The sequence below is a fragment of the Triticum aestivum genome, chromosome 1A (assembly GCF_018294505.1).
Source record: "Triticum aestivum cultivar Chinese Spring chromosome 1A, IWGSC CS RefSeq v2.1, whole genome shotgun sequence".
NCBI lineage: Eukaryota > Viridiplantae > Streptophyta > Magnoliopsida > Poales > Poaceae > Triticum > Triticum aestivum.
In genome coordinates, this window is record NC_057794.1 from 65,496,010 (window position 1) to 65,507,627 (window position 11,618).

At 49.6% G+C, this 11,618-nt stretch overlaps 3 protein-coding genes across 5 annotated transcripts in view; 1 reads left to right on the plus strand and 2 right to left on the minus strand.

Moving 5' to 3' along the window:
• Window positions 1–1,205: 1,205 nt before the first annotated feature.
• On the minus strand, window positions 1,206–5,712 carry LOC123190396 (uncharacterized). The gene is made up of 6 exons (XM_044603026.1): window positions 5,416–5,712; window positions 4,291–4,562; window positions 3,481–4,132; window positions 3,189–3,388; window positions 2,872–3,116; window positions 1,206–2,765 (listed from the first exon to the last, which is right to left on the minus strand). The coding sequence occupies exons 2-6, from the start codon at window positions 4,560–4,562 to the stop codon at window positions 1,687–1,689; spliced, it is 2,448 nt and encodes an 815-aa protein (XP_044458961.1). The 5' UTR covers window positions 5,416–5,712; the 3' UTR covers window positions 1,206–1,686.
• A 1,376-nt stretch (window positions 5,713–7,088) lies between these two features.
• Window positions 7,089–8,277, plus strand: LOC123190421 (uncharacterized; the record flags this gene model as incomplete). The annotated part of the gene is given in 1 exon segment (XM_044603057.1): window positions 7,089–8,277. A coding segment is annotated over 1 exon segment (807 nt). The 3' UTR covers window positions 7,911–8,277.
• Window positions 8,278–8,522: 245 nt separating this feature from the next.
• The window catches only part of LOC123190404 (peptide chain release factor 1, mitochondrial), a 4,912-nt gene continuing 1,816 nt past the window's right edge, over window positions 8,523–11,618 (minus strand). For 2 of the 3 annotated variants that reach the window (XM_044603029.1, XM_044603044.1), the window contains exons 7-11: window positions 9,885–9,959; window positions 9,714–9,791; window positions 9,437–9,595; window positions 9,131–9,226; window positions 8,523–9,059 (exon numbers count right to left, since the gene is read on the minus strand). In XM_044603029.1, the coding sequence (XP_044458964.1) occupies window positions 8,871–9,059; window positions 9,131–9,226; window positions 9,437–9,595; window positions 9,714–9,791; window positions 9,885–9,959 (597 nt within the window). In that variant the 3' untranslated portion in view covers window positions 8,523–8,870. Of the gene's footprint in view, window positions 9,060–9,130; window positions 9,227–9,398; window positions 9,596–9,713; window positions 9,792–9,884; window positions 9,960–11,618 lie in introns of all 3 variants that reach the window. The other variant, XM_044603036.1, reaches the window with a different exon arrangement.

The window sequence follows — 11,618 nt, forward strand, 5'->3', positions numbered from 1 at the left end:
ACTCTGCCTTCTCTCCATCTTCGAATTCATTAGAATCCAGGCGGGTTGAGATCCAACGAACAAATATGACTATGCCTAGAGAACTCCACACTCAGTAGAAAGTACTCCCTCCGTCCCATATACTCCCTTTTAAAAAAAAAACTATGATGATTTTTATAGCAAATTCGGAAACTATACACCCTAATGGAGAAAAATCAAAAGTATCACCCCATTGGCCTCTTGTGGACTTTTCGGCCAACAGTTGGCCAAAAAGAACTTTTCGGCCAACGGTTGGCCAAAAAGTACTTTTCGGCCAACAGTTGGCCAAAGAGTCCAGTCCCTCTTCGTTCAACACCTGCTCTACTTTTTAGAAAATTCATATCAAATAGGATTTTTAGTATTTTAATTTGATTCTTTATGCATTAGATTAGAAATTTTATGAAGTTTCTGTAGATATCAAGTTTGACTAGATTTGGAAGTTTGAATTTGAATTTTCATGAATTTTCTCAAATCACTAGATTGCCTATAATTTGAGCTAGGAGTATTCTTTTTAGATGATTCTTTTTGCTACTGGTTCTTTGTGACTTTGTTTATCAGTAGTAATTAATTGGTGAATTTTAGGATTATTTAAAATTAGGAGGCCGAAATGTCCCTTTTCGGCCAACAGGAGTCTAACGGGGTGATACTTTTGATTTTTCTTCATTAGGGTGTATAGTTTCTGAATTTGCTATAAAAATCATCATAGTTTCAAAAAAAATCCTTCCTTCATTCCAAATTACTCGTCGTGGTTTTAGTTCAAATTAGTACAGTACATGTTAAAAACGATTTTTAGGGGATAGTCCCTGCTCCTTCTCACATGTGTGGCCAGCAACCGATCACGGCAGTTTTTGGAAGGCATCTCTATGAACCATCGCGTCCCTTAGAGGCGACTGTTGCCATTGTATATAAGCGTTCATTCATCATCAATAAAGAACTGTTCGAATCATTTGTTCCATTGTCGTACTCCACAAGTATTGATTGAGGGATTTGTACTGATTTTGTTGGTGTTTGGGTTGGGGAGCTCGGGTAGAACACGAGGCTCGTTTCACGCCCATGAAAGTTCAGTTTGGTGAAGGTTATGAGTCGTGTCGGCTGAAATTTAGTAGATGTATGCACTCTTGCCATGAAGCGGCTTGTTATTTCGAGCTTGCTCGCTCCCAGTACGAGCACGCTGCGGGAAGAGAAGATTAACATAACCTCCATCAGCAGCAATTCAGATTTGCCCATCATTTGGGGAAAATCGTCGTAATACAGGGGACAAAGTAACAAGCTCATGTGATTGTAAACCACGTACATGAGATTGTTGCGCTTTATTCACAGGGGACAAAGTAACAAGCTCATGTGATTGTAAACCACGTACATGAGATTGTTGCGCTTTATTCACATGGTTCCCTGATCCGCTACAAGGATAAGCATTGGTTGCGTGTTGCCTGACTTCATTCAGTAAGCATGAAGTTTTGGTAGCTGAAAACATACAAACCGCACAAACAAACTGGTGGTTTCAGACGAGAAACGAGAGGCCTAAGGCGTCATGTCCCATCTATCCGATCAGCTAATCTAACCTCGACAGAAGAATCATTCAGTCCATCAGTTTCTTTAAGCAGCTGCAGTTTCCTTGTCGCCATCGCTAGCTTGCACCGTCGCAGTTCCTCCATCACCGTCCCAAGGTTATCTGCCCCCTCTTTCCTGGCGAGCAGGACTATCCTGATTGCGATCAACTTCCTGCACACAAGTCGCTTGACTGTTCTCACTTTCAGAAGGTTGTGTGATTTGCACCGCTGCAGTTTCTTCCTCGTCATCAGAAATTTCCATCACTGCAGTTCCTTCATACCCGTCAGAAGTTTCTCTGCGCACTCTTTCCTGGGGAGCAGGACTATCCTGAGATCGATCAAGTTCCCGTATAGAAGTTGCTTGACTGCTCTCAGCTTCAGAAACTTGCGTCGCTGTAGCGATTTCGTCTTCATCAGATGGTCCTCTAGGCTTTCTTTTCTTGCAAGCAGGACTGTCCTCATCGCTATCCTCGTCAGCGGGAACTTCACTGCCATTTTCAATGTTGGCTTCCCGAACATCAAGTTCTCTGGGTTCATTGTCACTGGTTGATTGTGGACCCTTGAAAAGTGAGGTATCTGGAGAACTGCCGTTGGTGGCGGAAAGCAACGCATCTAACTGTGTTCTCACAGAAACTGCCACCGCGATTGCATGGTCGCATATCACAGAGTCACTGGGTGGGCAATGAACAACATTTGCCAGTGCCTGGTAGTAGCGAAGCAGCGCCAAAGATGGCGGTGCCAATCCCCTGTCACGGCAAACCTTTGCCGACTTCATTGCATGTTTGCAAAGGTTTCCCTTCCTTGACCAGCTGCAGTCACACAATGCAAGCTCAGAACCTGGGTTCAGTATGGCATGGGACTTCTCCTTGTGTTTCTGGCAGACCACTCTAGCACAGTTGCCTTCAATTACAATATCAGAATCCGGAATTTGCAATCCCTGCTGCCATGGGTTTGGACCAGTTTTCCACTCACTCCTCCAGTAACGAGAGAAGCTGTCCTTCCCAGAAAATTCATCCAGCCAGCAGTACGAGTGAACCTTCGTACCCAACTTATGAACCAACCAGTCTGCACGCTGGTAGATGCTTTCATCTGCCTCATTCAACAGCCGAAGTTTTAGCAGGTGATGGTATCTCTCAATTGCTGAAGCTACCTCAGCAGTAGCCAACGGGTTGGTCTTCAAGATGTCCGTCCATGCCCCTGGAAGATATTGAGATTAAATGGTTGGATAAGAGAACTTATCAAATACCCTGTAACAAGTAAAATCCAGATATTTTGGCTAGAAAAGCAAGGTACATGGACCAACCAAGTCTTGGAAGCCATAGAGCTTTGAAGTAGTCCACAAAGCCAGAGCAATCAATAAAATCTTCCAGGAAGGCCTGAAATAATTCTATATCACCATTTCCTCTACAGATGCTGGATATTGCCTCCCCGAGTCGTTTAGCCATCATTGAACGCCTCTCAAAATCTGAACACTTGCTCATCAAATTTTTATGCCAAGCGTGACGGACACGCCATAAGGAAATCAACACCGGGCACTGAAACACTTCCCTGTTCAGCAAGCAATATACTCAGGCACCACAAACCCAGGAAGCAGTACACTGGCAGAGAAGCATTAGTTACCTTATAGTGCGCATATCGGTCAAGGGATCATCAATAATGAAGCCACCCAACTGCCACGTCGGGTCTTTTGTACGAACTCGATCATATAGAGCACCCATCCATCTATGTATCTCACCATGTGTAAAATTGGGAGTGATGATCCAAGCAACAGGAATTGCATTTTTCTGCTGGTCGAAAACAAGGATGCTATGTACAGGATACTGCAAAATGGCAAACAACGATACTACTAAGAAATCAAGCAAACTAAAGTACTATGAGAAAACAAAAAATGAACCAGATGACATTGACAGACCTTTAACTTGTTTGTTCCAAACTTTGAATCAGAAGCCAGTAAACTGCGGTTGCCATACTGAATCATCTGCTGTAGCTGCCAATCTGTCTGAATGCCCAAGACAAAGGTATCATTATCAGAAAAATCTTCATAGAAAAATACGCAGTCCTGGTTATTTTCAACCCATTTGTTCATACTAACAGCATCGTCATCATCAAGTTCATAAACAGAACGCCGCATTTTTCTTTCCAGCCTCCTAACATATCTGTGAGTAAGAAGATCATCACGATTTGATGGTCCTCCTTGCTTTTCAACCATTTCAGTATGTCTCTGCATTATGGTCTCGACAGGAATACCAACATAGAGCAAAGACATAACTTCAAGAAGTAATTCATCCGATATGTAAGGTGCAAACATTGCCTTCGTCCCTACAGCCATCTTGTCCATGGGACCATGACATGGTGTGCCTTTCTTATCTACATGCTTGTTGTGGTTATATATCACAAGAGCCAATGATGGTTCAGCGATCAAACGCTTCACAATAAAATGGCAAACACACCCCCTCTTTGTATTAGGGCGACCAGCGGGTGTTTTCCTCTTTCCGCAAGAGGATCTGCTAGGCCGGACAGCACCACCCTTTCTATAATCATCTGGACCAAAAGAACACCAATACCTGCATGGAATGGTGTCGCCGTATTCAAATATTCTGTTTAAATTCTAGCATCTCAACTAGGAAACAGCTAAAGCCAAAAGCATCAAGGACAAGGCACACAACCAGCCACTCACACAACATGTGATGCATAAACACTAGGCATGCTTCCATTTACTTACAGAATATACTCAAGTATCCCGTCGACTTTTGGTTTGCAGGTCATGGTTGGAGAACGCCTTCTCCGTGCCTCAACGTGGAATCTTGTCGGGCATGCTTTGTTGTTTGATTCTCCTCTGACAAAATCACCCACCCTAGAAAACGGAATGAGTGCAAGCCTGTCCATTGAGTCCTTCCAGCCCTCCACCATGGACCACGTGATATCTGCTGCTGAAAACTCCAATATGGTTGGGTTCTGAACTGGAAGGGTGAGAATTTCATCCCACCTGGTCATCTGCAAGCACAGAGTCATCGCCCTTAAAAGGATGAAAACAAAATCAAATAGCTAGAAGATGACAATGTCACATCTATTTCTTTTTATTGAGACATGGATGGAGAAGTTTTGGTCCATTCAGAGAGGACATCATAGACTTAAGATTAAACAAACCATGCATGTTACAGTCAGATGTGTCTTGTTGTGCACACGTTTTCAAGTGTAGTTTGTGATCTAATGGAACAAGACCGTAGTTGCATTCCAAAATCTAAATACAAGTGAGCCACAGCCTTCACGCACTGGAAAAACAGAAGTATGAAACCTCGGTCTAGTTTGTAACAACTTAGACATGACTAGTGACCAACCATGTAGATTGTCCCTTTTCCTCCATCTATGTCAACAATAAAATGTTTGTCAGACACGGCAATCAAGGGCTAATTTCCGAAAAGCTGAGAAAAGCAGAGATATGTGCGGAATTGCTATTCAACATGACTCTGTTCCCACATGACATTCTCGCAAACAGAGGCACGATGCAAATCACACAGCTGCCATGGAATCGGAACCGAATCGAATTGGGGCGTGACATCCTAAACGACACTAAGATCATAGCATGAATCAAACGGCCGTCGAGTAAACAAAATGTCTCTTCCTAGGGGCAAATTCATGAGGCAAGGCAGGATGACACGGGGATTGTCAAGATACAAGCTAAAGTCAAACAGATAACACCTCACTGGCGCTGCTCAGCACCTCTACCCTGAGCAACTAAACAGAATCTCCATGGAAGCCTCCCAAGAATCATCTCGCCGCCCCTAACTAAAGTCATGGCAACCGGAGGCGCTTCCGGCCTCAGACGTCGGATTGGAACCTAATTTACCTTGGCGCCTGGAGAGGTCTGCCGGAATGCAGAGCGCGGATTGCAGCCTGCCCTGCCTGCGGGGCGAACGGCGCGGAAGAGGCGCCGGCGACGGAAGGGCCGGGCGAGTGGCGGGCTGCCGCGGCACCTCCGCGGTGTGTTGGCCGGGCCAGCGAGGAGGCCGTCCGGCCGCCCGAGGGGCTAGGGTTTGGGAAGGGGGCGCTGGGGTTTTGGGTTGGGGTAGTTTTCGGAGGCTGCGAATGCTGCGGGGAGCAGGGGAGGCCTCGTGCTCGCAGGCCGCTGGGGATTTCTCCTTTTTTTTTCTTTAAGGTTCGCGTTTTTTTTGTTGGAGTAGCTGGTAAACGTTGTTCTGCGGCCGCACTGATCAGGGCGAGTTCCTGGGTCACGGATCCTACAGTTTTTGAAGCCCTGCCGTGTCGACAAGCTTCGGCCTTTGGCCTGTATGTAGTTTTTGGACTGTTTGGAATGTAATCAGAGACGTCCAGGATAAAGTGCTACTTTTGTTCAGTTGTTCGGGAGATTGTCCAACGTATTAATGATTTTGATGCGTGCCAGTACACTCACCCAGGTAGAAGCCTACGCGAGCACCCAAGAAACACCATCAAAAATGAAATCCTGGAAGTCTAGAAATTCAACGTGACCGTGACCGCGCCCGACGCCGCGTGAGCACGCGGCCGCCGCCGCTCGGATCGGCCGCTCCAACCACCTCCGCGAGCGCCGCCCGGATCCGGCCTCCTCCGAGGCCGCAGCTCCTGGATCCGGCTTCCTCCAACTCTTCCCTACTCTCCTGCATCCGGGGTGTGCATGACGAGGGCATGAGATCCCAGCCGCGTTCGGTGCTTTCCCCGGCGCCGGCGACCCTTGCCCGGCTGCTCGCCGCATCCTCGGCCACCTGCGAGCTCCGGACGGCCCTCCCTGCTCCGTCGCTCGTCCTCTTTGAGCTGGAGCCGCCACCACCACCACCTCCTCTGCTCCTGGCGGCGCCCTCCGTCCTGGATCTTGATTTGCAGCGGACTCCTCCACCGCACGCCTTGAAGGTCTCTGTGGCCCCTCCGGAGCTCCTGCTGGAAGGGGCGCTGCTGCCTGTGGCGAGCCCCTGCTCGGTCGTGACGGCCATTGCTGTCGGGGAGGAGCCCTCTCTGCCTTCAGCGCTTGCTCTGGCGCGGTCGGGCTCGCAGAGCTCCAAGGAGGTGCTCGGTCCCGACGCCGTTGTGCGGGCCTCGCGGCCGCCGCTGGCCGTGTCGTGGGTTTCCCTCGCTGATGAAGTCTGCAGCATTGACGACGAGGAGGAGCTCACCCCGCTGACGCCATTGGCTGCCAGATGCTCCAGCGGGGTGAGCGATCCGGCTGCTGCTGTTGTTGTTGCTACTACTCTTGAGGCATCTTCGGATCTAGGATGGGTGAAGGTGGGGGGCCGACGTCGTTCGGCGTCGCCGGCCTTGGCTCTGGCTCCACGTCCAATCCCCGCTTGGCTTCACGGTCGCTGCTGCAGATGCCTCGTCCGTGGCCACTGTGTTGCGGTTTGTAGAGATCCCTTCTGATGCTCTCGTTGCTTGGAGAACGGTCATCGTGCGTGCAACTGACGCAACCCATGGCGTCCTCTCAGTTCATTGGCATGTCATGTCGTCCCGCCCGTCTCTCGCCCTGGCACCCAACAACATCCACCTCCTCCTTCAAGAGAGGGCCAAATGAAATCCACGCTCCCCTTCACTGCGCTTCGCCGTGGGTCTTGGGCGTCTGTGGTTTCTGCTTCTGCTAGCCCGACAACCCCATCTTCTATGGTGCTTCAGACCGCCCTTGCTGATCAGACCGGGTTGCTTCAAGGCTGGCAGGCACGAATTGAGAGCTTCCTGGAGCGGGCAGAGGCTGCTTTGAGTAGGCTCTCCCTTGTGGCGGCTATGTTGCAGGCCACGCTACAACCTCTTGGTGTGGCAGTTGTTGACTCCACGGAGGTCCGGGGGACAGAGCCCTATGGTTGTTTCTCTCCTCGTGTTTGGGACAATTCACCATCGGTGTCTGCTTCTTCCGTTGCGTTGCCTCCCGCAGTGGGCGAGTCCATCGTCGGGCTTGCGGCTCCGGTGTTGCAACTCATGCCCGAGCTTCGGGATATATGTTCGAACCTTGCTTCGCCTATGTCCTTGGAGCGATTGGAGGTGGACTCATCGACGACGTTGTGTAAGGAACATGTTTCATCTCTATCATGTGAGCAACTAAAGGTGCCGAAGTCGATTGTGTCGCTGGTTCCTGCGGTGGAGGATGTTCTGTCAGTGGTTCCTCGGGTCGATGATGTTGATGTTGCCAGTTGGTTGGTGCCTGTTCCCACGAGCCCCTTGGTTGATGACAACGACACCAAGAAATTCAATGGGTTTTACGATTTTCTTGACAAATGGGTGGCTCACCAGCCGACATCTGGCAAGACAAGTGACCCTGCAAAGAAGATGCCAAGTAAGGAGAAACCAAAGAAGAAGAAAAACAAGAAGTGTGGCGCCATCTGAAAGGCGTCTGTGATTTCATGATGGAGGGTGGTCAGTTTTTGTTAGTGTGCTTGTTAGGAGTTTCATTGTGTTCTTCAAGTGTTGAGGGTTGCGGGTGTTGTTTGTTTAGAGGGCCGCTTAAGCGGTTTTGGTGTTTCCTACTTTGCGAGTAGTCCGCATTTGGGAGTCTGTATCGATTTTCGCCTGGTTTTTTGTAAATTAACTGAGCAATTCAAATATTTTTGCCTCCGTTTCGAAAAAAAAACTTTGAAGCCGGTAGATTAACGCTAGGTAGTCCACGGACCTGGATGTAATTTTTATTATTTCTAGTATGCATTGTAATGTCAAGATTAAAGATGAATAAACTGGAAGTTTTCTCAAAAAAAAAGAGAATATTACGGCCGTCATGTTTGGCTGGGAATGCCACAAGATCATGTATCTGCACCTCTTAATATCCTTGAATAAAGTTGCATGATCCTCAAAATAATACAGTAGTAAAAGTTGTATGCATACATGTTTTATTGTTTACAAAATCAAGGTATGGCGGCTGCCCTACCTTGCCATATGGCCTACGCAAAACAAACAAATCCCCCATTGCCCAGGATCTTCTCTCCCTCAGGTTCCACATTAATATAGTTTTCTTAAGAGAATTTAGCATTTCAATTCAGTTCAAAGGTGGCCAAAGATCCAGGGCATTTTTTTGCTATAAAGAAGTAACCGCAGAAAATCTGGGAGTAACCCCAAAGAAAATTACACGGGGAAAAATATCAGAACCAACAGTCAGTCACAAAACAATGACAAGACAGCAAATGACCGTAAGACCATAACCCGAGATAACAAGGATCGGAGAAACATGTCAACTCAGAACAGCCGAACAATACACTGTGTGAATCCTAAAGTTTCCTCTCTTCGTTGGTTCAGTGTTCTGTGTGTTTATGATGTGGTTTGTCACTCCAGGAAGAAATCCACAAAAATTAGGGCTCATGAAGCAAACGAAGCAATTGCGTCCATCTCTTCTTGCAGCAGCAGCGCTTCGATGAAGACGTCCAGGCTCTCTCCCTCCATGACGTCCACTATGGAGTGGTGCGTGACCCCGACACGATGGTCGGTGACACGTCCTTGTGGGAAGTTGTATGTTCTGATGCGCTCGGACCTGTCACCACTTCCAATCTACCAGAAGGTTAGGGCTTAGTGACCCCATCAATTGCATTGATATGGGAAGCTAACGAATAGTGAGGTACCTGCTCTGATCGGAGCTTCGACCGGTCTGCATGGAGCCTATGCCTTTCCAATTCATATAGTCTTGCCCGGAGAACTTTGAGAGCCTTGGCCTTGTTCTACAGAGATATAAAATTAATGGAGCAGACTCATTTATCAACACATAATAATGGGCATGAGATGTACACAGTTCATTGGGAGTGAAGCAATCTTTTTAAGTTCATGGATTTATGCTAATGACATCAATGCTATGAATGGACAAGCCAAAAAAGATGGGCCACACAAGTATACATTTTCTGACTTGAAAGGGAAACCCATGGCTTTCCAACCTGATGTTGTGATCTCTCATCTTGTATTGCAACCGCTGTTCCAGTTGGAAGATGAGTTATCCTAACAGCACTATCAGTCGTATTGACAGACTGGCCTCCGGAGCCACCTGATCTGTAGGTATCAATTCTCAAGTCCTCATTACGCAGTTGGACATCAACCTGCACTTGCAGAAGCCATGTTTAGAACTACTAGTCATGCCACAAATTGCAGGGATGAAAAGAAAGAACTTCAGAAGAAAAAGGCTCTATCAAAATAATGGCTATAGCCAATTCCGACCTCATCAGCTTGAGGAAGAACAGCGACTGATACAGCACTAGTGTGCACACGTCCAGATTTCTCAGTTACTGGAACTCGCTGCCATGAATTGTGTTTAGTCAAATAACTGAAAGGATGAGAAGGCCAATTTGATGGATAACAGAAAAATGGCTTGTTATTAACTTTTCATACCTGAACTCTATGAATGCCACTCTCAAATTTAAGCTTCCCGTATACCCCAGGACCTGAAATGGTCCCACTAGCTTCCTATGTATCGAAGAAAATGCAAGTTAGAACTTCAGAGGGATTCCGTATGTACAAGATGCAAGTTAGAACCTAGCGCCCCCGCGTCGCTCCCGTGTGGGCGACTCGGGCGGAACCTGCAAAACCTAGCCGCCGCCACTAAAAATCCGGCCGTCCCCCTCTCCGCCGCCGCCGGACGACGCCATAACGCAAAGCCGTGAGGCTGACGGCGGCGACGGGGACCTTGCTGCGGCGCATGGCTGCTCTCGGGCACGGCGGAGCTCAGTCCTGAGGTCTCACGCGTCGGTGCTCTGGCTGGCGCTCCGGCACGCCGCGGCCGACCTCGGTGCCCTGCCTTCTGCCTCTGTGTGCACCGTCTGCCTTCCGGTTGTCACCTGCGGCCAGTCGGCGCGCGACGGGCGTCCTTCTCCCTCAGATCCAATCGGGCCTGCAGCTCCCGTCCGATTTGTTGCTGCGCCTCATATCCAATCGGGCGCGAGAAGCTGGGGGCACCCACGGCGCGCGTGGCGGCTGCGGCTGCTCGGTGGCTGGCCTCCTTCCTCGGACGTGAAGGCGGCGACGGGGCCATCCCCCTCGGCTTGAGGGCCGCGGTGGGTCTGCGCAGGAGGCTGGGGTTCATCTGCTGCAAGTTGGGCGCGACTCGGCTCTTCCGGCCAGCTAGGCCCTGGCATGGGGTCTGTGTTCGCGTCGGCGTCGACGCACGAGGTGTGCGGTGACCACGGCGCCAAGCAGGCACTAGTCTGCCTAGCCTTGGATCGAGCTCTGCTCGGTTCGGTGCCTGCATTTGGAGGCTCCGCGTGGTGTGGCAGCTTCTGTTCGTGGGCAGGCTGTGGCTTCCTCTTCTACATTGCTGGCGGAGGGCGTCTTGGTGGATTCCAGGCTATTGGGTGGGGGTGGTGACACAGCCGGTGAAAGCCGAGCTTCGGTTGCGGTCAAAGCCAACGACGGCAGTGCTTTGCACTGTCCCCTTGTTGAAGGCGTCGTGTTGCTGTGCTCGCCTCCTTGCCTGTCTGTGATGCTCCGGAGGAAACTTCGGCCCAGGTCTCCTGGGTTAGACGATGGTGGCGCTCAACGTCACATTCCCTCATGAGGGCCTCGTCTTGGAGCTTGGCTTGGCTACAGAGACCAGTGGTTGGAGGTGGTGCCGTTGATGTTTGTGGGGTGGCGGCTCGGTGGTGGTGGTGTGGCCGGCTCGGGGTTGACGGTTGTTTTGTGCTCTTCTTCGGTGGTGTTCGTGCGGACTGCTTCTTGGTGCATCGACGGTGCAGTGTCGTGGTTTGGTCTGCTAGGCGATGCCCTTCGACTATGCTGGTGGCACACAGGTATCGTGGCGTCGTCTCGGCCTCGCGTGCCCCTTCGAATATGCCCCTCGACACAGGTGGTGTCGCGGCGTTGTGCAGTCTCGAATGCGCGGAGCCTTTCGATTGCGTCGACGATGCAGTGTCGTGGCTTGGACTCGGCTGACCGATGCCGTTCGATTTCACTGACGGTGCTCTTTGGTGTGTTGTGTGGTGTTGAGTTCTCCCTCATTGTTCTCCTCTGTTACGTGTGTGGTCAGTGTGTTATTTTGCTTTATCTCTACTCCTTGTGCCCTCTATACTTCTGGTTCACTTGAACCTATCTTGCGACGGGCTGCAAAGCCTTATAGGCAAAATGAATACA